Raw genomic sequence first — 27,523 nt, forward strand, 5'->3', positions numbered from 1 at the left:
CTTGATACCTCTTTTGTCTTCTTGTCTATCTTCTGACATTGAAATTTAAGTAAATCTACCACCAAGCTTTCCTGTCAGTTTAAAGCGATTTTAGTTTTTTAGACATTTGTTACTCAATATCAATTTCAACACCACAAGTCTTCTGAATCATGGATTTCTTTTCTTATCTGGGTATAGGAAGTTTTCTGTGTCCAATAAAATTCCAGACACTAAAGGGTGCCAAAAGTGCTGCGTAGGTGAGTTGTCTTTTGTTACTCGTGCTCTTTACTTTATGGCTCTGTAGTACTAGAATAGTACTGTGCAAAAGTCTTGATCCAGCCCCCATTTCTTTACATTTTGCTTTCTAGCAGCCACATTTTGTTGTAATCTTTTAAAGTCATCTTGGTTTCCATTTCTTTAGTTGCATCTATTAAGTTTAGATATAAAATAGCATGTTTGCACCAACAAGGTGATTCTCAAAGAGTTATTAGCTGAAAACTTGGCATATCTCAGAATTATGTTTAGTGTGTCCTTAAAAATAGATCGAAAGAATAAGTGGCAGCCCTAAAAGAACTATATTGAGCAGATGAACGGTATTTGAAAGTGGTCAGAAGAAATCCAGCAAAGACCTGACACAGTTTAGTTAGTTAAGTTTAGTTTAGTTTATTAGCTTATTTGACAGGGGCCATGTACAAGACAGTTCTAGTACCAGAGTTAGCTAAAAAGCTAATTTACATCTGTGGTCCCTGGACCTGAGAGATGCATCTGAACCTTCAGCTGATCCATCTGCTGTTGGCCCAAGCCTCATCAGAAATGGGCTCCATGGAAGGGTGGCTGTCAAGAAACCGTTCTTAAGATAGATAGATATAGATAGATAAGTACTGAGCTGTGCCAAATGACACAAGAAGTGGACTGAAAATCAGTAGCAACAGGTCTGATGGAGGGGTGAATCCTCCCCAGAGCCCGGAGCTCAACATTACTGAAGCAGTGTGGGATCATGTTGGCAGAGAACGGAACAAAAGGCAGCCCACATCCAAAGAAGAGCTTTGGGATGTCCTTCAAGAAGCCTGGAGAACTATTCCTGAAGACTCCTTAAAGAAAGGACAGGAAGCTCGTCTCAGAGGGTTCAGGCTGTGTTGGAGGATAAAGGAGCTCAGACCAAATATTCACTTTAAAGTTTGTTAAAAAAAGATTTTGTATCTAAATTTATTGTTCTTAATAATTCACTGTACCCATTTCCTCTTTTGCTGGTAATTTATAGTGAAGTGACAGGTTGCTCAAGACGTTTGCACAGTACTGTGGTTCAGAACTCACTTTGTTTAAGATGAGGAAATCTTACCCATTCTAATCAGCTTGATAAAAAGCTTAGAAAAATAGCATGTTATTTTACTGCTGTCTTGTCATTGTCCTATCAAAACATGAGCAGTGTTGCTGCAAGTATTTCAACATAACAGTTCTTAACGTCAGGTTACCGTTCATTAAATTCCATTGTAGATAGAAGCGTTTTACATGAAACACTGAGTCAGATGAACACAAACTAATGGGCTTTTCTCAGAAGACACGATTCAAAGTTTCTGATAAACCGAGTTGTTTCTTTGCAGTTCGTAACCCGTACACAGGCCATAAATACCTGTGTGGAGCCTTCCAGTCTAGTGTCATGCTGTTGGAGTGGGTGGAGTCTATGCAGAAGTTCATGCTCATTAAAGTAAGTACCCCCCCTCAAAATTCCAAATTTGTGTGTATTTGCATGTCTGTTTGGATTGTTTTGCTCATTTCATTACAAAATAAAATAAAAGATTTGCTGAGTTGAAAACTCTTCTTACGAAAGAAGTGCCGTCTGCTCCAGTCTATTTTTCAGGAGATAAGAGATTTTACACGTAAGCTGCAGGCCAGAAACTATTTATACATTACCAGGAGGAGCTCTATGGGAGAACTGAAATGTCTATAAGAGAAACTGAAGCTGCCAGCTCTGTAATCTAAAGTTTTGGTAATGTCCAATTTAGCCCGTGCGAATAAAGCAAATGAACCGTCAGGAGAGTTCATGGCCATCGAGTGTGATGATGTCGTTTTATTACTTCCTGCTTCCCTGCATTTTGCTTTCCACTTTTCCTTTGACATTACATACGTTTACACACGTGTAGCGTCAACATCAACATAAAAATGTCTGGAATTCTTGATTTGCTGTAAACTAAAGACGGCATGTCTCTTATTATACACCTCATAGGGATAATTTAGTTTGACCGGTACGAGCTTTAACAGGAAACTCAGGACAATGGTTTTAATACTTCTGTGTAAACACTTTGTGTTACATTACTAGAAACATAATAATCCTTTACTCTCTCCGTTATCTGCAGAGCATTGATTTCCCGTTGCCATGTCCGTTGGAGGTCTTTGAGATGCTGGTGGTCCCGGAGCAGACCTACCCTCTTATCTGTGTTGCGGTCAGCAAAGGAACCGAACTTAACCAGGTGGTCCGGTTCGGCACCGTCAACCCCAACACTACCTCCTCCTGGTTCACAGAAGCAGGTTCGAGCAGTGTGACTGGTTCTGTTCTGTCCGACCAACAGCACTTGATGTTGCAGATATGTGTGGTTGTTGTGGATTCTCAGCCCTCACCTTCCTCTTTACAGACACACCGCAGACGTGTGTGATCCACGTCACACAGCTGGAGAGAGACACGATCCTCGTCTGCCTCGACAGTGAGTTACTCGTTTCTGCTCGTCATGTTTGCATCGTGCAGCCTGATGGTTTCAGGGGGAAATTGAGAAGATTTTGCAGCTCCTTTCCCAAACTTCTGCTCAGCTGCCACCTCTCTTCTTCATCTCTTTTCACAGGATGTATAAAGATAGTCAACCTTCAGGGGCGGCTGAAATCCAGCAGGAAGTTATCAGCCGAGCTCACATTTAACTTCCAGATCGAGTCCACAGGTAAAAGACTACAATAATGTCGTACAAAAACATTACCTGCAATATACTGACTAATGCTCTGGTTCATTATAACTCTTATAATGGAAGGAAACATGTCTGGATTCTGACAATAAAAGCTTACAGTATATGTTATGAATAAGCAAGAAAAAAAATCATTGTTGTGTCTCTTGTCTTTTTACAGTTTGCCTCCAAGACAGTGTACTGGCCTTTTGGAGACACGGCATGCAAGGACGGAGTTTCAAGACCAATGAGGTTAGATTGGGCCTCCTTATGTGTGTTTTTTTGGCCTCCTAAAGAATAAAAAGCACAATGGAGGTGATCTTAGGACTGTGAGAGAAGGTTCACGTCAAGCTATCCAGGCAGAAAGCTTTTAAATCTCAGTCTATAATAAGATTTCGATTATCGCTCTTGTAGAAAGGGAATCCTTATAGTGTGAGTGATTTAATGGAGCATAAACTTTGTTAGAGCTAGTGTCCACCTGCCTGGAGTGTGCCTGCCAAGAAGAAAAGTGCTACATAAATATATGATAAAGATATATAATATGGGCTGAAATCATAACCCCCGGTAATAAGAAGGTATCAAAACTCCTTCTCCCCATGTCTGTCGATCTCAAGCTGTACAACATGACAGAAAGAAAAGCCCATTTTCAATCAAACGCTGAATATTGCGTGGTGATAAAATTAATAATATAAAACATCTGTTCAAATGAAGAGGACCCACAGCTTGTCCCATTTATAATTATGCTTAACTTTGCATGCAGCCGGGCTTGGATTGTGTTGTGCACCAGCAGCCTCCGTTGCACTATGTCAGAATTGTGACGACCTCATCCAGAATGATGACACAGCCATGTCACAGTTACATCAGTTGCGTTCTGTTGTTCTTCTCCAGATCACTCAGGAGATCTCCGACAGCACACGCATCTTCAGATTACTGGGATCAGACAGGTGAGAAACACAGGCCAACATACTCACATTTCCCCCGCAGTTTATATCCCCTCACTCATTCATATCCTTCCTCCAAACGTGCACTCGCGGACACAAAAACACTGTTAACTTCCTCTCTGATGTCTCATCACTAAAGACGTGCGGACTGTAGGGATCCAGATGCTGCTGACAGAGGTCACTCTCTGCCCAGGTACAATCACTGCTCACAGGCCACAGACAGCCTCAAACTCTGCCTCTTTCTGTTGGGACTCTTGAGGTCTGCTTCATTCCAGATGTTATTGATCAGAAACGGTTGAACCGAAATTAAGTGCGTGGGGAAATGACCCAAAGTCTATGGAGCATCATCATTCAGACAATGAGAGTTAAGGTGCCAAAATCATCATCAAAATCATTTGGTCTCATCCTTGCTGATGCAGTTTTGATTTGAAATCACGAACAGAATTAAGAAAATGGGACCAAACGATTTTGGTGTCTATCATTAAGTGATATGTGGGAATGTGTGGGTCTTTGGGCTCTAGTTTTCATTTGTCTCCCAGATTTCCTCTGGGTAAACGGAGTTTACTTGGTGTCAGGGCAGTTCATCTCTCTGTGCTGCTTTTCCCCAAATATCAGGGTTTTTACAGGCTTGGACCAAATCCTCTGTGGGTTGCTGGTTGGCTGCACATATGACTGCAATAAATCCTGTCTATTATTCCTTGATTCTTTATTTTTCTCAAAGAACTAATAACATTCTTCAAATCAGGCTGGGTTGATCTTCTTCTTAGCTTTAAAGTCTGATTCCTGTTTTGAACTAAACTGGATCTTTGTGTGTGTGCTTGTGTTTTTGCCTCTCTGTGTGTGTGTGTGTGTGTGTGTGTGTGTGTGTGTGTGTGTGTGTGTGTGTGTGCGTGTGCGTGTGCTGCAGGGTGGTGGTGCTGGAGAGCCGGCCTACAGACAACCCTACAGCCAACAGCAACCTCTACATCCTGGCGGGCCATGAAAACAGCTACTGAGACGCACACGTATGAACATAACCGCAGTCTCCAAACACCTCATCACTATTACAGACAAGGGAGTTAGCAGCTGGTAGACGCGTTCATCCAAAACCCCACAGCTTAACCCACCCAGCCCTCACCTCCTCACCTGGCCCGCTGGCAGTGTGACCGGGAGATGAGCCGCCCACCGGAGTGTTATATGTGTGTTGGTAAAGTGTGTTGTTATAGAGCAGGGGGTTGTGGACCAGTTTCTGACACGGCGAGGGTCTGAACTTCAACTCTGAGACACAAAATCTTTCTTGACACCCTCCCTTTGTAGAGTGCACACTGGGAAAAACATAATCCAGCAAAGCAAGTTCAATCAACACTACTTCTACTACTTGTTCTACACATAATACTACTACTACTACTGCTACTGCTACTTGTGCTAAAGCTTCACGGAAGGGCCATCATGCACAGAAAACTCAACGTTCTCTTCCTCTGTCTCTTACTTCCCCCCCATTTTTTTTTTTTTAACTGTCCCTTTTATTTATTGTGGCATGATGTAAATCTAACAACCAGGAGGCTTTCCTGACTTATTTGTTGTTTATTTAAAAAAAAAAAAAAAAAGAGAAAGAGAGAGAGAAACCAGATTTAAAAGCTTCGCCACTTTCGCTAGCATTGAATTCCAGTACTCGTCACTACACCACACAAGTGCTTAATCGACCTCTATTTAATTGTTGTAAATATAAATGTAGTATTTTTTTGACAGAGACGAACACTAAAAAGTCTGGTCGTGTAGATAGGTGTGTGAATAGTTGCTCTGTAAAACCGTGGAGACAAAAAGAAAAGAGACAAATGGGGCGCGTGACGAGGCTCAGGTCTCCTCAGGGGGACGGCTTTAGGAGACTGACATCAGCCTCAGAACGGTGTGGAGCTCAGGAGGCCACCGAGCCAACGCAGGGCGTGACACTGGCGGGTCATTTTCACTCTGCATGCGTCGCCATCATCACTTCATGCTCGTTTGTACCATAGCGACTGTCGTCAGGGCAGCGGAGATCTGTTGATTTAAGTTAGCTTCTCTTGTTTTGACATCATCCTTTTCATTTTTTTTTTTTTAAACGCTGTTTTAATCAGAAATATTTGTTCCCTTAATGTTTTTGTTTTTTTTAAATTTGTTTTGAACCACTGGTGTTAAACAATTTGCACAAAGAAAAATGTATTTCATAAACAAATGTGATGTCGCTATAATATATGACCTTGTTTGTATGCACAGTGTGTGAGTGTTGTGTGTGTGTGTGTGCGTGTAGACGTAGAGTACGCACACACAAGTGCATCGTGTACAGATCTGGTCTTTAACAAGTTAACCCTCGTGTTTCTGGCTCCGGTCGCTTCACGTGAGCATCGGTAGTAATCAAAAGACGTGAAAAAAAAAAAAGGCTGGATTTACACAGAAATAATTCAGCTTTCGTGGCAGTTCTATTAGTCCCTAGTTGTAATTTTGTGCAATAAATATAGGCTTTAAATAAACAAAAAAGTTACAGTTTGAATTAAGTAGAGCAAACAAAATCTGTAATCTGGTACTCAAGAGAATAAAACAAATGCTGTGAACTGTTTTTAACTTACTGCTTGAAAATAAAACTCATGTTAGGATTTTAGCAGCTAAACATGCAACAAAATGGATTTTTCTCCTCTTGAGTGACGTTTTTTTTTACATATCTCCGGTTGTTAAGAAACTGTTTACCCAGAAGAGGAGTCGCGCTGTAGCTTCTCCAAATATTATTTCTGTGTAAGCTCCAGCATTCTTTGGGTATCTGTTTTTTTTTTTTTTTTTTTGCTTTGTTTTAGTAATTGGGGTAATTGGTTTTCCACTCCAGCCTTCATTGCTGTGACTTTTTTAAAGGCCGACATCTGTAGGAGAGATCAAAGCGCATGCATGTATATTGGCACTGTGTGGTGTGCAGGAGCGTCTGTGTGGCAGAACACTACCGGTCTTTACAAGCTGTGATACGACCCGCTGCTTCTGAGGACGTTAACACTAGTTTATCTGAGAAAACATCTCCTGACAGTGGAAAAACCTTCTGGATTATGAAATGTTTGCCTTCGAGCGTCTCGCTTTTATTTCTCATTCATGTTTGTATTTTCAGAGTACATGAGATGAATCTGAATATAGAAATACAGTAAATTTAGACCAAAATCTGATCAAAAAGGCCTCTTTTCCTTTAGGAATGATACAAGAGTGCAGTCAGTTCAGCCTTGGTGACTTTTGGGTGTTGGCAGTGTTTTAGCAGTGTTTGGAGTTCAGCTCGTAGGTCCAATACAACCAGCTTTTGGAGGGTTTCTGAGGCATATGTCTTTTTTTGTAGCAGCCCCTCTCATAGCTGCTAAGATCAGTGGTTCCAGACATTTTAAACCTGTCTTTTTATTTTCTGTGCAACTGGTTTTTGAGAGGACAGAAGCAACACTAAATACTGTAACTGAACTAAAGTGGTTACTGATTACCATTGTTTGGAGCTCTAGCGACAGGTTTAGTCATTTTATTTAAGAACCGGGGGAACAAAACCTGATTTTAATGATGACAGATGGGCCAAAAATTCTGCGTCTGCTGCCACCTTGTGGTTAATCTTACATATGCGTCCCTTTTCTCAACTAATTAAAAGACTTCTGTCATCTTTGTCTGTAACATTCAGCCAAAAACCCATCTGGCACAACATGGACAGGAGGGATTACAGCACTGTCTTTCACTCTTAATGTTGAAGCCACAGCAGCTGAGCAGTAAATGGGAGATCTGATCACGGATCACATTTCCAGCTCTGTCAGAGGTGTCCCTGAATGCCAAGAAGAAGACTCTTCATGTTGGTAGACTGACGAATAAGAAAAGAATGTAACGGCTTTCTTGTACAGGAAATTGAGTTTCCTTCCACTCTTTAAAAAAACTGATAATGTCATACCCTCAGCCTTTTGTTGTCACCTCACTAACATGCCAACATGTCCCTTCTCCAAACATTCACTGGTGGGAATTGTACTATTTCCCCTAAACGCTATATTCTTTTTGGAAATCATTTGTTCCTCTCATTCAAATCTTGCTTCCGCTGAGGAACCACGGTCCACTTAAGTGCACTATCAGGACATAAACTTTCCTATCTATTGCCTGTGCCCACTTAAATTGAGCTTTGGAGCTGAAAATAAAGATCAAAACAGACAAAACACATACTTTATTAGTCCAAATTGTTGAACTCTGCCTTTAACAGCAGGCCAAAAAATTTAATCAAACAAGCGCAGTTCAATTGAATTTTATTCATTCTAACCTTGAGTGTTTCTCTAAAAAATGCACATGCATCTTTATTATATAACTATATTAAGACAAATAAATCAATAGCAGGTAGCAAAATCCCTCAGTAATGCTTTGAATTACTAGTAAAGTGTGTCGGTGCCCCACATGAGCGATGAAATTAGGGCTGCTGTCAAGTTTCATTGACACAATTATTTTTGTAAAATGTTTTAGTTATTATCAGAAATATATAATTAATATATAAATTAATTATACCATCCAGCAAAGTTATGCAATTCTCCCATTTAGGCTCAGTTTCTGTCTCTCAAAAAGTAGAAAAACCAGTGAATGTCACACAAAAACACTGTTAGCGAAATGAATCCAGCATTCTTTTACATTAGGGCTCTGTTTAATGTCAAAGAGCGCGTTTTTTGATCTTTCTATGTTGAAATGTGTTGTTAAAGGTTCTTATGGCCATATTAAGGCGTCACCATGTTCTCTGACTGTGTGTGAGCGCACCACACTTATTCATTTAGATCACGTGAACACAAAGTCGTGAGAGTTTCCACTTTACAAATAACTTCTTCCAGTAAATTTTTTTTTTCTGAATTTCTTTTGATTTATCCATTTTTAATGATCTCAGATTCTGGAAATTCTTGTTGCTGCACATCTTACTTTGTGGATAATGTGTTTTTACACGGCTGGAACAAACTGTTTATGCAGTCTTAGCCTCTTCTCCTTGTTTTAACTGTGCGGTTCATGGCTTAAAACATGGAATTATGGGAAAATTGTCCGTCTGGCATAATAATGACTTTCATTCGGAATTAAATTATGCTGTTTCCATAGATACAACCTTAATGCTCCTGATAGGAGGCGCCAACGAGGCACTTTGGGTCTGTTTTAGGTTTTGCTGAAATCTTAAAAATTCACATGAACTTGGATCAAAAATCATCTAGAAAAACTCACTTGTAAGACACTTTGGGTACCCACACTGAATCGATTATGTAATTGGCTTTAAGATCACTATGCAGGGTTTTTCCTGTTGGAAACCTCACCGGTTAGATGCTCTTATCAGATCAGTGTTAAGTTCACTTCACAGTTCTTTCCAGAAGCCGTTTCATCCAGGTTTCCTCCCCATCTTGAGCAAAAAAAGCAGCAGGTCGCCTCTGCTCTGTCGCTATTACATCACCTTTGTCTTTTGTTTTCATAATGCAATGCATACGTTATGAAATGTAAATAATGTAAAATAAAAATGGGTTTGTTTTACATACTGTATAATTGCCTATATTTTGTTTCAGAAGTGTAACAGATTTATGAGATGACAGGTTAACACATTAAAAAAGAAGGAACTGAAGTATTTGGTGTCTTTTCTTTTGAATCTGAGTGGATTCTGTTTTTTTTTCCCACTATGACTTATTCTCATGTTGTCACGGTGCACTTGGAACCATAGTTAATGTTATTAGGGACGCCTTTTGTACTGTGACAGGTTAGAATGTTTGCTGTTGGACGCATCAGCCGAAGCAATTTAGGGTTGATCACTGCACCCTCTTCCAAAATGAGAGAAGTGAGATGCAAAGTGTGGTTCGTTTTTTACGAGAAGACCAGGTCGCAAAGTTTCAGCCAGCCGTTTCCCCTCCTAAATGTCCAATAGAACTTCAACAGACACGGACAGAGGTGAGTGACAACTTTTTTTCTGTCTTCAGGGCTCGTCAGTGTACACTTTTAGCAGCTCCCATCAGTTTTAGCATGTGATCAGTTTGTATGAAGTCGTTTTCATGTGGTCCTGGTTCCAAAAAGAAAATTTAGCTGATTAGCTCATGATTACATCAGCGCATAATTGCATTAGCAGTGACTTTAGGTCTCTCAGCCATTTAATTGTCTTAACCTGAGAGATTTGACTCCTTAGAGTGTCTCCATCCTTCCCGACCCTGGACCTGAAAATGTATTTCAAATGTCTGAAGCTGGTATGTTTCCAAGACTGGATTCAGTTAAAGTGCTATTTTTTTTTATTAACCTTGCCACTATGGTGCACTAATAATGAAATCATTGGTTTCAACTTTCAGAACTGTGCACGCGACAAACCAAGCGCATCAACTTTTCTTGGCAGGCAGTAAGAACCAGGTTTATGCGATGTTTGCCTTTAATAAGCATCTGGGAAAGATTTGAATGTTGTTTGTTCCCTTAATCTTATCGTAGCGGAAAAGGACCAAACGGCTCCTAACTGCTGACTGTGAGTATAAATCCCTACAACTTTACACATGACACTCTTTGTTTCTAGAATTTAGCATGGAATACAATTAGTTTTTCTAGTATTAGTTATCATAAGTAGGAGAAATTCATCTCAGCCACAGAACAAAAACTCAGTGGGAACCTTTTATTGGGCAAATGCTGCTCTAAACACAAGTTCAGTGCATAAAAATAGTTGTTACAATGACAAACGTTTGTGTTTTTCCTTTAACTAGGATGCTTAAACGCATACAAACATATACATATTATAATTGCTTAATATTGTTTTCCTGAGTACATGCTACACTATCATTTTGGTTATTCTGTAGCTTAAGAAATTAAGCCTACTAATAGACTAATATTAAGCTGCATAGAGAGGCTCCATATGAGTTAGGGTGCAAACAAAACCCTTAATGAAGGTCGAAAATGCACAGAAATAAGTTTGTAGTCTGGAAAACTAAAAGAAAATGAATCGTAGAACATGGTTATTTACAGTAAGGGAATGAACAGGCCATTGAATGGACAGTCAGCCCAAAACATGTTTACTGCCTGTGTCATATTGGTTGTGGGGGAATTGAGCAGAGAATAATTACAAATATAAGCAGATACGAGCAAAATTCAACCAGAAAGAAGAGAGAACCATATCAAGTGCTTTACCTCAGTGAAGGCCAGGCGCAGGACTTGTTTATAGGAAAAGTTGCTTAGCTTAATGGCTTATAAAACATTTATACAGCAGTGTAAATGTATACAGTGTAATAACTCATACTGCGGTGCCACGGTTTATCTCCAGGTGGACCAGTTTGGGATTTTTCCCTGGTGTCTCATTTTCCCCGTTGTTTTGAATATCTGGTGTTTTGTCACCTCCTTTGTCCTTCTTCTCATCACCGCTTCTGTTAGAAAGACAGAGAAAGTTGTCAGAGTAGCTTTACAATGGAAGAACCTTTCTTTCTGAGTTTCCTTATAAAGAAAGAGCGATTTTTGCTTCTTCCCCTCATTATCTCCATGCTACATTATCATACATACTTCTTCTTGAAGAGTTTCTTGAACGAGTTCCTAAAGCCTCCCTTGTCCTTGCGGCTCCTCTCGCTGAACTGAGTGTGGTTATTCTCCTCCGTCCCACTCCTCCACTTTGACTCATCCCCCCATGACTGGAGGCCAGAGTCCTGGTGGGGTTAAAACAATGTTTCATTTGTCTTAGAAGCTTGGAACTGAGAAGAAGATCAAGACCATTTCGCTTAATTAATATGTTCACATCCTTTTTGAAACTCACAATGTTGAGTAGCCCGTGAAGATCTGAGCTCTGTTTATCGGTGTTTCCCAGAGGACTGTGGACCTTATGAGACGGGGTGGAACACCCTTTGCTGCCCTTACTACCCTGACGCTCCAGCTTTGCATGGCTGCCCAGTCCCACCCTGTGGAGGTGGTCACCATCTATACCACCCACTGTGTTCTCCATCTGCAGGCCGTTCAATGACTAAACAACAGAGAAGACATGTTGATTTGTAAACATGTAAAAAATGACTTGACAGTGCTTATACCTGAAGCAAACGCTCACAAACACCCTCACCTTACTCTTGCGCTGGCTGGCCTGAAGCGGGCGATGCAGATTGCGATGCATCATTACAACTTCATCTGGTGACGCACAGCCCCTTTTGGGTAGTTTGCTATAACCATTCCCTTGGCCACCGTTGCCAAAGACATCACGAGTTGTCGGCACATTCGTGGCTATGGCGTGATGCGATGCTGAGGGGGGTTTGGGGCACTTCACAAAGGCAATGTCAATGGAAGAATCTGAGGAGGCGGATGAGCAGCGGCTGAACAGAGATGCATCATGAAGGGAGCCTTCGTCCTCGTCATAGAGGCTCTCCATCCCGGGGGGGTCCGGGGGAAGGAGGAACTCTCCAAGAGCGTCAGCCAAAGCTGAGCCCGGCTGAACCTGGCGGAATTCTGCAGGTCTGGAGGGCAGATGGTGCTGGTATGATCTATCCGACATCTCACTCTCTGGGATACTGCCCAGACCTGAAAGCCAAAGGGTGATTAATTGGCGGATTTATGTGGCAAATGCATTTAAGAGAAATGGGTTGCCTTTTCTGTCTCTGCTGATTCCCACATGGGACACACAAAGCAATGTCATGAAAAGTCCTGGTTAGAAGCCCCATAGATACAAACTGTACCCCCTTCTGTTCAGCTTTGATCATCAGAATCAGGTCTTCTATTTTTCTTCAGGATGTAACAACTCAGCTGACCTCCCTTTTACCAGGCTGGAGATTGGCCAAAGCCCTTTGTTGGCAGGGTCTTGAACAAAAGACATACTTGCCAGCAGCATACTTGTTCACATTATCCCTTTTGCACACAGGCTTTGAAGCTGACATATTTTGACAACGGTTACATTGGTGTATTTCTTTGGATGTGCTGGATTGCCATAACTGTTTCCATGCAGTGACTAAGGTGTCAAACTGCTGGAAGAAACTTAAGTGAAGCAATGTAAAGAAAAGAGTTTGCTTGAAAGTATAGAACAAATGTAAAAGGTGTCTATTAGAATGTAATTTGCTTCAGCATACTTCCATTAAAAATGTCACGGGTTCATTAGCTAAATTCATGTCTTGTAAGTTTGCTGTTAAAATGCTTTGAAACCATTTTGATTTTAGGTCGGCATTAGGCTTGAAGAGATTTGTTTGTCCCATCAGATTTCAAATGTGACTCACGCTTCACCCTCTTGTCCAAATATGGTCACTCCTGGCTCAAAAAAAGATGCATTAAAAAATCTCCTTCAGCACCAATTCTCCATCCCACAATCCCTTGCACCACAAAACAAAAAAAAATTGAAAAGTGGTTTAGAAGAATATCTTAAACTGTATACCTAAACATTTTTCTTTTTTGACACTCGCACCTCACAAATTGCCTTGTTGCGAGCATGCTGGTTAGGTTTGTGAGTTTCAGAAATGCAAAGAAGATGGTTTTATGTGCTTTTTCTATAACTAACAATCACTTTTTTCTGTCGACGCTTTGTGTTGGATGAAACACAGTTTTGATCTGTTACAGTAATTCAAAGCCTCTGTGACACCAGACCTGCTTGTTTTTGATTCCGTGAGTCCAGGTCGGGGCTGAAGAACTGCTGGGGCTGCCACTCTGAGTCATAACAGTGATTTTCAGGATTTTGGTCATGGTCCCAGTCCTGGAAACGATGAGACTGGATCTGCTCCAAGAGACACTGCTTTCTGCGCTTCACCATGTTGGCATGCTCCCTGTGGTGAATAAATGATTCATAAACCTTAATTACAGTGGCAACATGTGTTTTTTTATGCCAAAAAGACAAATGGATTGATGCAGTTGAAAGTTGTTGGACAGCAGAGTAAATACTCACAGCACGGCACTGCCGCCAGGATATGGTGAGCCAATGTTGTTGGCTTGAATCCCACTCTCCACGGTCTTTAGCAGCTGTTTCATGGTAGACCTGCTGGTGGTGCACAGAACAATGAACTCACATCTTCTCAATACAGGTTCTGAGTTTTAAGGGACACGTTTATTTGAACCTTTTACTGTTGTGTGATGATCCTAACCTCTTTGCCTCCTTGCGGTTGAGCAGCAGAAGCTCCTGGTTGTGCTGGAGGAGATGGTGGTACTGCGTAGTGAAGGACCTGAACTGCTGGATGCACACCAGCAGCAGGTAGTAGTCTGGGTGATCTGCATCTGTCTGCCTAAGCAGTCCCTTCACACAGATACACATTTTGTATTTATCCTTTATTTTTTTTATTGTTTCATTTAAAGAATTTGCATACTTTCTCATAAAACGTACCACATTCCATTCTCATATCTGCCCGTTGAATATGGATTTTAAATGCTTGAAAAAGCTACATTGGCTCTGGTCATGTTCTGTTTTTTCTTTAGATCTTGTGATACAATCTGTTTAAATTAATTAATCATTAAATTAAAAAAATAATAATAATAATTGAAAAAATTGAATTCAATTTTTTTTTTTACAAAATTTCATCTTGTTTCATTTAGTTAGCTCAGTTTTTGCCAAACTACAGACGCAAAACTTCAATGCATTCATGGCAAACTCCAGTGATTTCAACCACGCCTTTCTGCCAACTTTTCAACCGATTTTCATTTTATTTTTACTTTTATTCCTCATTAATTTATACTGCAGCGATATCATTTCTTTCTGAAGATCAAGTATTATAGTACTGCTTAAAGCTACAGCTAGTAGATGTTAGCTTAGCATGGAAATTAGAAGCAGGAAAAAGTAGTAGATTTTTGAATGTAACAAACTGTCTTTCTGGCTGACAAATTATACCACATGCTAGCTCAATGCATAAATAGCAAGGATTTGTACACGGACTAATCAATATGAATCATGTTACTCCTTAAACAGAATTCGTCATCAGTATTATATTGAGAATTTTGGTCCCACCTGCAGCAGTAGCAGGTACTCTGGGATCCTCTGAACTGGCTGAAGGAGCAGGGTGTGAAGGGAGGGTTTGGAGTCATCCCCCAGTATTTCACTCTGATGGCAGCAAGCAGCAGAAGTTGGTACAGGTGGAAAGGGAAAGCAAGTCAGTACAACAGCTGTATGCAATATATTCTGTCATGTTGCAGCGTTATTTCTTACCTAAATCATTTTATCTAACATTTTTATACTGTCGCATCTTGCATTGACTCAGTCTTACCTCCACGAAGGCAGAAGATTTCATGGAGCTGGAAGCAAGCATGGTGACAACTGACAGACAATCTGGAAGCTCCTTCAGATATGACACATAAAAGTCCAGGAAATCACTCTGAAAAGTGAGGGAGACATGTTGTCTTTATTTGTGTATTTTATGTATTTATGTACCATCCACACTTCCTCTCCCGTTCAAATCAGTTTAAAGTTTAGACTAGTCTGGTCCATACTGGTTTGGATGATGTGCTGCTTAAGGGATTTCTGCTGGTAACTCTGGTGATATTTAACATTGGTAATGTTGAGTGACTGTGCCAACGGGAGATTTGTTTTCTGAATGCGAGAGCAGCTGACTGAGCTTACCAAAGACCAAGTAATGCCTGGAATAACACCCTAGATTCAGGTGAATGTAGATAGAAATGGTGTGGGGCATGAGCAACATGGAGAGAAAGTTTTTCTTCCCTTGATTATTGTAAATATGAGCTCAACAAAATGGACAAGCCTGAAGCACTGATGTAGGAACAGCAGGAACATCTGGGGTGTGATTTACTGAGACGCGCCTCCATGAACATATTCCAGAGTCCAGGCTACACAGGCAGAATTCTGAACATCTTCCTGTGAATGAGCATCTCTGCTCCCTGGATATTAAACTGTTGGCTATGAGTTTCCATCTGTGTTGTCTACCAAAAGAGAGCCAGTGCTGCATGTGACATCAGCTCAGTTGTTGCCAGGCTACAAACGCAACACTCAAATGCATTCATGGCAACCTCTGGAGGATTCAACCATGCCTGTCTCTTTGCTGCACTTCCGGCTTTCCAACTGTTTTTCAAATGATTTTTATATTTGATTTATTCGTCCTTAATTTTTTATACTGCAACAATATAACTTCTCTTTGGGGTTTAATAAAATCTTATTTAATTCTGTCTGTGGCAGGTCAAGTCTTGGTGAGTGTAATTTAATCAAGCAGAGCTCAGCATCCTTCTTTGCCATCAGTTATCTTGTACAAATCTAATGACAACCACTCTTTTCTTTGTACAACATCTGTATTCCAGCTCTCAGCGTGGCTCCACTGGAATTTTATTTAAAGTCCGTCATTGCTGCCAAACTAATTCAGATTTGTTATAAAGGTCTGAATATTTTTGACCTCTCCATCCTAATAAGCCTTGAAAAGACAGGATGTTGAACCACTGAGCTTCTGATTTACAAACCAGAATTATTTTATGAATGGTGCCAAAAAAACTCCTCTAGTATTTAATTGACAGGAAGCAAAGCATGAAAAATACAAGAGGCAGAACTAACTGATCAGCTGGAGTTTTTGATACGACAGTGATCGTGTTTGTCACCAAAATGAGTTTCTGTAGAAAAGGAGGGAATTCAGCTAAAGGACGAGCACACATTTTTAAGTCCTTATCTTCAACACTGCAAAAAGCAAAGTAAAATGTAATTTCATAGATCAGATTTCACAGAGGGTGTGCAGGTTTCCCAACAGCAACTGAACTGGGTTCATTCACATACACCAGAACCCAAATCAGCACAAACATGTTTGACATGTTTCTCTGCAGGGTGATTCCAAGCTTACTTCTTTGCTGGTGAGCCTCATGAATACATCTCCCATGATGCCTTGCCACTGGCACTTAAGCACACGTTCCTGGAGAGTATGAAGGAGCTCAAGGTGCTGCTGGATTAGAAACCTTAAAGAACTGGGAAATGGGCTAAAGAAGACAAGAAAAAGAAAATGCATACGTATGAAATCTGTTGCGTTGCCCTTGTTAGAATGTGGTTATTTACATTTACTTGTGGACAAAGGCATTTATTTAATGTGTGAAATTGAGCCTTGCTGCGGCAAAGAAACAAATTGGTTTTACTTTTAACCTTCCAGACGTAACGGCAGTCGTCTTTTTCACCTACTTATGTGAGACATCTGGCAGCAGGTTAACCTAAATGCTGTTATTTTCAAATGCCATTTCACCCAGTTTAGCTGGGGCACCATTTCATTGGAGCTTTTGCTTATTGGTAACACGTGCGCTGAAGCTAAGTAGTGATTACATTAACAAGCAGTGTAGAGTCCTTTTAAAAGAGCTCTGTCTCGCTGGTGTTTATAACCTGCTTTTATTTAATTTATCTATTTCCTGTTGTCCCCTCACCGTAAACTCTCAAATTAGATCAGAAAGCACTTTGGGAATATATTCTGTTGAGTACTGGTCTGTGCGTGTGTGTCAGATAGGATTAGAGTGGTCAGGGTCATTCTTTCAACTCGTTGAGAGTCTATCTTCGTCATTTGAAAAAGAAAGTACACCCTCTTTAAAGGTTGGAAGTATCAGGATATGGTATCTGTCTGGTCCTTACCAGGTCTTAAAATTAGGCAAACACAGCTTCTGATGAACAACAGCACATGACATATTACACAATGTCAATATTGATTTAACAAATATTCCAAACAAGTGTGGAAGAAGTTGCACCCCATGACTCACAAGCTTGTAGAACCAGTTTAGCAGCACTAACTTGATGTAATCATTTTCTGTGTGATGTTTTTTTTAGTGTCATCATTGTGGAGGAACTTTGATCTATTCTTCTTCACAACATTGCTTCAGTTCATTGGGGTTTGCAGCATTGGTTTATGCACAGCTCTCTTAAGGTCCCACCACAGTGTTTCAGTCAGGTTGAGGTCTGGACTTTGACTGGACCATTGCAACACCTCGATTCTTTTCTTTTTCACACATTCTGCTGTAGATCTGCTGCTGTGTTTGGGATCTTTGTCCTGTTGATGAGCCAGTTTCAGCCCAGCTTTAGCTGTCAGACAGATGGCCTCACATCTGACTCCAGAACACTTTGGTATCCAGAGGAGTTCATGGTGGACTCAATGACTGCAAGGTGTCCAGGTCCAGAACAAGCCCAGATCATCAGCCCTCCACCACCGTGCTTGACAGCTGGTGTGAGGTGTTTGTGCTGATATGCTGTGTTTGGTTTCCTCCAAACGTGCTGCTGTGCTTTATGAGCAAACATCTCCACTTTGGTCTCATCTGCCCAAAGGACATTGTTCAAGAAGTCTTGTGGGTTGTTAAGATAAATTTTTGCAAACCTAAGCTGTGCTGCCATGTTCTAACATGCTAACTGAGGCCCGTAGAGTCTGAGATGTAGCTCTTGGGTTTTTGACCTTGGGGTGAACTTGCTGGGACGTCCACTCTTGGGAAGATTGTCAACTGTCTTGAATGGTTTTCACTTGCGAATAATCTTTCTCTCTGTAGAATGATGGACTCCAAATAGTTTGAAAATGACCTCGGGACCCTTTCCAGATGGATGGGCAGCAACAATCCCTTCTCTAACATTGTTGTTCTTCTCCTTGGCATTGTGTTAACACACATGTGCTGACCAGCAAACTGACAAAACTTTAAATGTGGTATATAAGACCTTAGAACCTGAAAGAGGGTGTGCTTTCTTTTTACAGAAACATGACCTCTGATGAGGAAAACAATCTATAATCCTCTTTAGTTATTAATTAATAATTTCATTATTTAATTTTTTTTATGTCTGTGAGAGTTTGAAAGATGCAACCCTTCTGTTTGTGTGTTACCGTTTGTCCTTGGAAGGGAAAGTTTCTGATCCGTTGAAGGAGATGTTTGCCTTCAGTAACAGAGACAAGTGGGACACGTAGACTCTCTCCGACTCCAGCAGCTCCAGCGCTGCTCTCTGTCTCTTATCTGCACATACAAAGTACAGATTTTTTTTAAATGTTCCCAAGACTTAACATCTACTTGATGCAAACCAGCCAATTATCTGCGATGAGCTACATATCAGCCAATAGCAGGTGGTAAATTAAGGTTAAACCCTAGATATTCATTTTTAAACAGATGAATTTCTTTGTTATGGGCTTTAAATGGTCTTTTCTGTATTGTGACCATTTTACATGTTGAATATAGCATTTAGATTTTAAAAAAAGATGCCTGCAAACAGGAGGAACTATATGTTCTGACAAAGACAATCCACTTATTAACACCACAAAGTCTGTGTCTTATGTTTAATCACATTTAAGATTAAAAAAAATTAAAAAGTCTATTACCCAGAATCCTCTACCTGAAAACTTGACTGGGATGGCAAAATTCAAAGAACAAGATACTTTATGTTGGTGAATTTTGGGCAAAGTGAGGCCTAGCCCGTGTCCCCCTGCTTCCCAGCTGTTTTCTAGAACTTTACAGTCATGTCCAACTACTTCATTAATTATTAGCTGTGGCAATATCAATATTTACAAGTGTCCCTCTTACTGTTTTCAGTCTGACTGTCGGGGATGTCCGTCTCATCTCTGTTGTTACTCCTCTCTCCCCACACTGGAGATTTGGATGGACAACTTCTCTGCTGCTGCTGAGTCTCCTTCTCGGAGGTCGAGGCTGCCGCACACGGACATCAATGTGAGTAAAAACTGTAGCCATACGTCGGCCATGTTCATCCTGACTTATGGCTGTGGCTCAATGTGATCGTGACGCAGACTCACTTTGTGTAGACGAGCTGCTCCTCTGCGGAGACTCGCTCTGTGGCAGGCTGGAAAAATAGTGCTGAAAAACACTGAGCTCTAACTGGCTGTGTGCACAGATGTGGTCGTCCCCCGGTGCCGTTAGAACATCGGCCCTGGAGCCCTTTCTGCTGTTGGACACATCAGCACAGTTTAATGAGATAAAGTTACACAACACCGTTTATGTGTTTGCCTCCATGCCAGATCAAAGACATCAGGCCTGCAGTTGTACCTGTATGGAACTGAGATGATTTCTTTGTTGTTTTCCACCTGCGGCAGCTCTATCCTCTTCTCCATCCCCCTCTGTCTGCTGGACACATCTTTAATGTGGAACAATGCCACATTCAGCTCCTCCTGCAAGCAGATTTTTATCAGTCTAATTGCTGCAGAGGCACAAGGTCAGATTTAGAAGGGAAATCTGCTGGTTTGTCCTGATTGTGTTCCGCTGCTATAACAACCAGATATGAGTTGTTTTTTTTTTACCAGTTTCCTATGATGCCAGATGGTGAAATAAATTCCTGGAGCAGCTGAGAAAATTACCTGAGACATGTTCAACCTAAGGTTTAAGTAAAAGCCAAGCAAACGTGATGGTGGTTCAAACTGAAAAAGGAAAATTTAACTGAAGAAGTCATGTTTAAGTATTTAATCTACTGTGGGAATTTCTGAAATAGTTGCCTTCCGGTCTGATAAATTAAATTAGTTTACAGTCTCTACAGAGTTTCAGTCAGATGTTCTAAATTATGTTATAGAGTCAGCTCCGCCTCACCAAGAATAGGCTTTGCTTTGCTTTTTTTTTTTTTTTTTTTTTGCTTTTCTGTGACTCCAGCACCTTGAATGTGTTGAGTGAGTTCTTGAGGCCCATTATCTTATCATCTACGTCAGTCTGATGGGCCTGCAGCTTCTCCTCCAAATCCTGGTCCCTCTGGCGCAGCACACTCAGCTCTGTCAGAGCTGCTTGGATCCCCTCGCGCAGCTCAACCAGGAGGCCCTGCAGCTGCATCACAAGGGACAGGTTAATACGTGATGTCTACAGGAGTGTTTTTACGTGTGGTTTAAGTTAAAAGGACAAAAATAACTGTGGAAGTCATGTTTATAAAGTTTAAAGTTTGCATTTGGTACTTTAGGGCCACTGCAATTATGGTTCTGGGGCTCCAGTTTTAAGTCATGAGTTTTCTGGTTCCTCCACAGCCTACTTTGGTCACGTAGACCTCATCATACTTTTTATCTGGTGTCTCGGGTCCAGCAGAGGACATTTGCCATCTATAGTCTGCCTTTATTCAATGTCAACATTTCCTACAATGTTCCTACCAGCAGTGGACTCTGTATCCATCTCCCTTTTTCTCTGTAGTTCCATTCTTAGTTTAGTCATGTATTGCAGATTAAATTTATCTTGTGGGAATAACTTAATCAGCTCATGGGAACATTACATGGGTTGAGCAGCTCCCTCTTGTCCTATCTTTCCATCTTTGTGTTGCTCTTCCTCTCTGTCATGTGAAAGGCATCAGGCAGGAGACTCAATAGAGCATCTGTCCTGTTTGCCTTTGGTTGTTCCTCCTTGCTGATGGCTGACAGAGCTCTGGCACATCTGAACACCTGGAGGCTGCAGATCTGAAAAGTCTCTGTAGTATGAGTCATAAGTCTGGATATTTGTTTAAATCTGAGCTCATTTTAACTTGCATGTCAGGCCCATTTTAAAGAGGTGGACAGTATTGGCATTTAAATGCAAAAATGGATCTAAATTCATCAGAGCATATGATAAGTGAACCATTGCAGTCTTTCTGAGACGAAAAAGCTTGATTTCTGATGAAGTGTGATTTTTGTCACAAATGTTTGAATATCTCCATTGTGTGTTTCAGTTTCCATGTAAAAAAAAAAACAAGCATGTAAACAGTTTTAAGTTGTTTTGATTTAGTCTATTGGTCTACAAAAAGAGGGTATCACATTCTGATGAATAAGGAACTGCTCTACTGCTGCATATTATCAGTTATCAGTAAGTTGTGCATCAGCTGCACCAACAGTAAGCAGCGATAGGAAAACGTCTTTACATAGTCCTGCATAGTTAACAACTAACACAGACTCCCAAGCAGGTAACTTGTGTTAGTCTTGGAGACGGATATTTTTCACTTCCCTTTTTCCTGTCGACATTTTGACTTTCAGTCTTTGTTTTGACTTGCTTTGCTCTGCTGCACTGCTTCGGGAAGCTTTAAATGAATCTAATGAAAGTACTTGGTTAAGTTTGGGAAAACGTAATGCCTAAATGTTTTCTGCCTCGCTATGACAATGTGTCCTATAGCTGATATGTTACCAAAGAGGGGAAACCAGGTTGAACAATTACTACAGTGAAAATGTGTCCTGCTATGTAAGTCTGTGAGCTGGATATTTTTTTTTATTTATTTATTTATTTTTTATTTATTTATTTATTTATTTTTTTTAAATGTACTGTTAGCTTAAATATCAAAACAATTCATGTTGAATTAAACTGGAACATCCTGTGAGCTCAAAATTAGCTGTTCAATCCAAAAATATCAAGAGGATTTCTGACTAGATTAACCATTGACTTTTCTGTGACTTCCTCAGAAGATCACATCCTCTGTCATTAAAATCCAGAAATGTTTTTAAGCTGACTGGAGTTGGATCAGCCATAAAACAAAAATGTTTCCATGTAGAGATGTTTACACAGGAACTCTTGATAGATGGAGGGAAGGCATGACTTATGAGAGACTGAGTGATTTTATTTCATTGGTGACTGCCAATTTCGTCTGCAATGACTTGTCCATAAAACAGTAATTACTGGCTTTTTTTTTTTTTTTTTTTTTTTTTTTAACGAGGTGTAAATCAAATTAACCATGAAGTGAATTAAGTTCTTGATTACCTGAGCAGTCTCCAGGGTTGGTTCTTCTACGTTTTCTTTGGTATCTGGAGAATGAAATGAAAACAAAATTAAATTTAATTAAATTTGAAATGGTTAAATTAGTTACTTATAGGCTATGTGAAAATGTCAGTTTATCCACGGCCATGCATATATGGCATGTTTTCAAATTTTAGTATACCGACAGGATCTGCTGTTTCGGCTCTTTTTATACACTCACTTAATTTCTTTCGGAAAGCATTTACAACATTTAAAAAATGATCAGCTCTGGATTTGGGGATCACTGATGCCTTTATTTGGAGGATTAGCTCTTATTCCTTGAAGCCAAAGATGGATGCAGTCAGCAAGAATGCACCGGAAACCTGCTATTCCACTGATGGCCACTAGGTTCTGCTGTGAAACAACTTCAGCTCCAATAGATGTTTTACAACAGCAGCCATTTTGACATTTGGCACTGCTGTGAAAAAAGTTCTGAAGACTCCCAATCAAAAAGCATCATCCTCTGTCATGTAATACCAATAAATCCTTCCCTTAAGTTATCATAGTATCATTAGCTAAATTTAATCCTTCTGATCAGTGCGCTGGCAATCATTTATACAATTATAGAATAATAGATGTATTGTTCTTCAGTCCGGTTTCAATTATCAGTCCAACTTCTTGTCTGCATATGGTCGCTTCTGGGATCAAAAAGACAAAGATAGCAATGACCAAATGCTCAACTCGTGGCTTCAAATCAGCTGTCCCCAAACCAATGGGCGCTTGTTCAGTTGCTCTGTCCATCGTCTGTAAACAGTCTGTGCATGACATCATAGTAGAAATGTTTTAATCATGTGAAACTCTGCCTCATTCAAACCCGGTATTTCCTTCTAAATGCAGTCCGTTTGCTCTTATAAAACAAAGTACGGTTGTTCTCTTGAGTCACAAACGCTTCAAATATGAGGACTGTAGAAACATTTCAACATTTTCTATACAAAGTGACATTTAAGTAACACAGAGCTGTCTGCTCAACCACAACATCACAAAAGACCTAAGATATTACCGTACATTTAGTCTTAATCTGAGTGCACGTGTTCGAGACTTTCTTGGTTGAGACTTTAATCAGAGTTAGCGGAACAATACGCGATGTACGGTGTGTGTCTCTGTGAGTGATAAAATCATTTGCAGCAGAGCTCATGATAAATATTTTATGCCTCAGAAGTTAGGACGGCGTAAGATTGCTCCAGCAGTCATGTGAAAGCGATACACTTGCCCGCAAAGCGAAGAGAGGTTTTTCAAACTAAACATGATGTTTGTTTCATTTTCATGTCTAGTGGCCTTTTATGCCAATCTTTGTTTAATTTATGGCAATTGTAATTGCTGTTAGTGAGGTTCCTGAGGTTTCAGCTCATGTTAGCAATGTGAAGATGAATATTTTGTTTAACTGCAGTGCATTTGGAGACAGTTGACTGGTTGTATGGAAGCACAATGCCTCAATTTGTGGTGGAAATGTTACAGCACAGGTCGAGGTGGCAGTCAGATCTGCAGAGGGTCCGCTCAAATGTCCATTTAACATATATTATCATGCATAATTGACTCAGTCCACCGGCACAATATACCGCATGACGCTGAAAGAGCAAAGGGCGGAATATACAGTATTCAACAATGAAAGTCTTTCTGCCTGCAGGAACAGACAGTGTGTCAAATCTCTCCTGGCAAATCAGCTCCAGCAAGAAAGTTGGCGTCGAGTTGTCACATCATGCTAATGTCCCAGACTGACCTCGAACTTCACTTCCAAAAAGTGTTTGATCGTTGCCTCGGAGAGAATTAATAGGAGGTAAAAGGAAACGCATGAGGTTCCCTGCAGCTTCTGCTGTTCATTTTCTACACAGTCGGTATCATGGATATTGGGTTTATCTGTTTTTACACGGTCTGTTTTCTACTGAAATATTAAGGATAAAAGGTAAGTTGGATCGACATGTGCCAATAATTCAAATGTAATTGCAGTACAGCAATGCCTAAATATGTTCAAGTGTTGATGTCACACAATAGACATTTTTGACGAGATATTTTGTCTCATGACAACAGGACCAAACATGAACCCATATAGATGAGCGGTCTTCAGTGTCTTACAGTGTGCAGTATGCACAGTATGGCGCAAGCTGGGAGGATACTTTTTTCTGGCCAATAAATGAATCCTGTCACAAAGTTTGCGTTTGCCACTTTTTGCACCTGCAGAAACCGTATGCGAGTTGGTGGGGATGTAATCCACATACTGGCATGCAACAGTCCTGAGTTTGGGCCCCGGCCAACTCAACATTTTCCCAAACACAGTCACTTTTCTACTTTTCTGGCACCAGCAGTTGTTTAGAATGAGTGATAGAAAAATACGTGGTTATGGTGAGGCATAAACTAAAACCATGAATGTTTGTTTTTATATCCAAACTTAACCATGCATTTTTGACATTGCATCATCTGAATGCTGCCACAGTAAAGGAGGATTGTGGAGTGAGGCCGGGCTGTAAACTCCTGCGCTGTGCTGTGTGTTACAAATGCAGAGTAGCAGATAAGTTCATATAAATGTACAGTGGAGCCTCGTGGGATTGCTTCCTTTCACCAAGGACATGCAATGTTAAAAACAATAGCAGGTATTTAGCTAGAGTTGGCCTTGGTGGTGCTTTGCCATCCTTAACCTTACCATTAATGAAGGACAACCTGCTGTTTTACTGCTGTGATGAGTCAAAATGCATCAAGTCTGCTATGCTTACAGAAATATAACTGAAGGGGCCAACCAGGAAATGACACAGGAGTTCTCATCACAGATACAGGATTTTTATCACACAATGAGACATATACACACAAAAAAGGAGGGATACAGAAGAGACTTGGATAAGGAAAGGTAAAGTTACCACAAAGAAGGAAAATGATGCATTCTAAAAAAGCAAAATTACAGAAAATGGTTACTCAGAGGTTGAAAATAACCAAAGTAACACACCAAATGTCTCAATTGCGACATAAAATAACCTTACAGATGCTTAGACTTTGTATAAGAGACACAATGCTGTAAAAACTGAAGGCATAGACCAAAAAGAGATGTAAGAATGACCTCAAACGGTTAAGATATGTTAAATATCTGTAGGAGACAACTACAAGTCGTATCTGCATGGTTCTTTAAGCCTCCCATGTATGTGCCCCCAGGGGGCCTTTTCATTTCATATTGAGTCCATGATTACTCGACATTCAGTGTACCTAGCGAAAGGAAAAGTCAGGCCCTGAAACGACATTAATTTTGACCTCGCCGAGATTGATGCACAAAGTGAGGGGGAAAGAAATGTTGTCAGCAGATGTTGAGTTCACTAACTGCACAAAAGATAGGCTGTCTCAAATCCTCTTTGATCTTAAATAACAAGTGACTGATTTTGTACGAGTTTCCTTTGGGGGAGTGATGTAAAAAGCATCAAAATATATGTGAGAGATCCTGTCATCAAACAAACCATATATCAGCTGATTTATTGTTTGAAAATGTTTGCAATCCTCAGCACCAGTCCTCAGATGTAATATTGGTCAGGTTCATTTTTCTCAGGAATGTTTTATAACCCGATTGGAGCTCTTTCGCTCGATCCCTTTGAATGAAAAGATTCGGTTTCTTGCCGTTTCAAATCTCTTATAAGATAAACCTTCAGTATTAAAGATCATGTCTGAAATCTTTGGTCCTATCTTTTTGCTCAGGGAAATGACAGGGTACATTTTTATTCTTTTGTATATTTCATGGCCTAAAGAATCAGTTAATTGCAGTAATAACTAACTCAGTTCTAACTAACAACCATTGAGTATCTTACTGAAAAAGTTCCAGTTGTTTTTTTTACGAACACCTGTTTTACCTTTCGATGGGCCCTCTGTCTTCTCCTCTGTTTCTGTGTTGCTATTCTCCATGTTTAGGTAGTCCTGTTCAGTTTGGTCCAGTGTGCTTGACGTCCTTGTCCAGCCCAAAACAACTTCAGTCTACTCCTCAGTGGTGTTCTTCCCCCTCTGAACAAGCGTATCTTTTGCTGTGATCACTCAGTTTCTCCCGTCCAAAGCATGTGAGTCCTGTGATTTCCCTTCTGTACAAAAAGCTCCTTGTCTTCAGAGGAGTAGAAGGACAGGGTGTAAAGATCAGGAGTGGAGAGGGAGACATTTGTTCATCATACAGTCACATACTGTAGCTAAGTCATTAGATTTAAGGAGGCGTGACTGGTTGCTAATGAGGAGGATTTACACAGCTGCGCAGACTTGGAAAAGCCAGTTATTACGGAGAACTCGTAAAGTGTCAGTTAAAGGCCACGTGTAGCTGCAGTGTCAGAGAACATGTGTTGATGCATGTGTTTGTATTGTGTTTCTGTCCCGTCTTCTCCTCCTTTGCCAGATTAGTTAAAGAGCTAATATGCTGTTTGACCAAATTTAGGGATACATTTAAAACCCCAGAACGGTCATTTTTCCAGCCATGTAGGGGCAGTGCGACAAGTTCTAAACACAACATACACTGCATCCTCTAATCATAGTGTTTAGAGTTGTGTTTAAAGTTCTCTGTTCTGGATCTACCGACTTCCTGAAGGGAGTGTGTGGCTTTCAAAATGAAGTGTGTGAACTTTCACATGATTGAAAGTTCATAGAGAAACTTTCATTAACATAGGCATAGGCATGCAAGCTCAGGTGAAGTTGTCTGGGTCTGTGGAGCGTCGGGCAGAGTGCTCGACTGAGTGTGTGAAGGTGAAGGTGAGCGACCCAGCTAAGAATGTGGACAGAAAAATGGTTTTAATCCTATAGCAGCCTCTGTTTCAGCCACATTCACTGCAGCTGATCCCATAATAATTTCACATAATTTAGCAGCATGGTGAAAAAAATGTAGCTAATTGTATTATTTAATGGAGGCCATGCTTCATTAGATTGTTTTTTGGGTGTTGATAAAGATAGTAAGAAGGGTAGAATGGAGGAGAAGGAGAAAAAAGGGACTTTGATGAAGTGTCAGAGCAAAGCAAGAGAGAAGATGAAGAAACTGAATCTCAGAGATGAAACTGAGTGAGCAGCTCCCACAGTAACACGGGAGATCAACTCTTATTGTTTCCACATGTACAGTATTACATTTATAACTAAAGCATTAACAAATGTTCATAATGTATGTGGAAATATTTTTTCAAAAGGATTAAAAGACCTACATTTTTATCTCTACCTGCT

General features: G+C 40.4%; 2 protein-coding genes across 12 annotated transcripts in view; one reads left to right on the forward strand and one right to left on the reverse strand.

The window, feature by feature from the left end:
- LOC142396855 (mitogen-activated protein kinase kinase kinase kinase 3-like) overlaps positions 1-9,428 on the forward strand; it is a 43,767-nt gene extending 34,339 nt beyond the window's left edge. For 7 of the 11 annotated variants that reach the window (XM_075480005.1, XM_075480016.1, XM_075480070.1 and 4 more), the window contains 9 exons: positions 178-236; positions 1,581-1,684; positions 2,334-2,505; positions 2,610-2,678; positions 2,814-2,906; positions 3,088-3,158; positions 3,795-3,850; positions 3,987-4,040; positions 4,755-9,428. In XM_075480005.1, coding sequence (XP_075336120.1) covers positions 178-236; positions 1,581-1,684; positions 2,334-2,505; positions 2,610-2,678; positions 2,814-2,906; positions 3,088-3,158; positions 3,795-3,850; positions 3,987-4,040; positions 4,755-4,842 — 766 coding nt within the window. In that variant the 3' untranslated portion in view covers positions 4,843-9,428. The remainder of the gene's footprint in view (positions 1-177; positions 237-1,580; positions 1,685-2,333; positions 2,506-2,609; positions 2,679-2,813; positions 2,907-3,087; positions 3,159-3,794; positions 3,851-3,986; positions 4,041-4,754) is intronic. The other 4 variants (XM_075480027.1, XM_075480078.1, XM_075480086.1 and 1 more) reach the window with 1 other exon arrangement.
- Positions 9,429-11,002: 1,574 nt separating this feature from the next.
- On the reverse strand, positions 11,003-26,360 carry arhgef33 (Rho guanine nucleotide exchange factor (GEF) 33). The gene is made up of 17 exons (XM_075485132.1): positions 26,191-26,360; positions 22,337-22,380; positions 20,294-20,458; positions 19,697-19,818; positions 19,447-19,532; positions 19,220-19,342; positions 18,532-18,658; positions 16,540-16,672; positions 14,971-15,078; positions 14,715-14,807; positions 13,861-14,009; positions 13,665-13,754; positions 13,370-13,545; positions 11,868-12,319; positions 11,571-11,774; positions 11,324-11,463; positions 11,003-11,190 (listed from the first exon to the last, which is right to left on the reverse strand). The coding sequence occupies exons 1-17, from the start codon at positions 26,240-26,242 to the stop codon at positions 11,061-11,063; spliced, it is 2,394 nt and encodes a 797-aa protein (XP_075341247.1). The 5' UTR covers positions 26,243-26,360; the 3' UTR covers positions 11,003-11,060.
- Between the last annotated feature and the right edge of the window lie 1,163 nt (positions 26,361-27,523).

Source organism: Odontesthes bonariensis, chromosome 2 (genome assembly GCF_027942865.1).
Source record: "Odontesthes bonariensis isolate fOdoBon6 chromosome 2, fOdoBon6.hap1, whole genome shotgun sequence".
Classification (NCBI taxonomy): Eukaryota; Metazoa; Chordata; class Actinopteri; order Atheriniformes; family Atherinopsidae; genus Odontesthes; species Odontesthes bonariensis.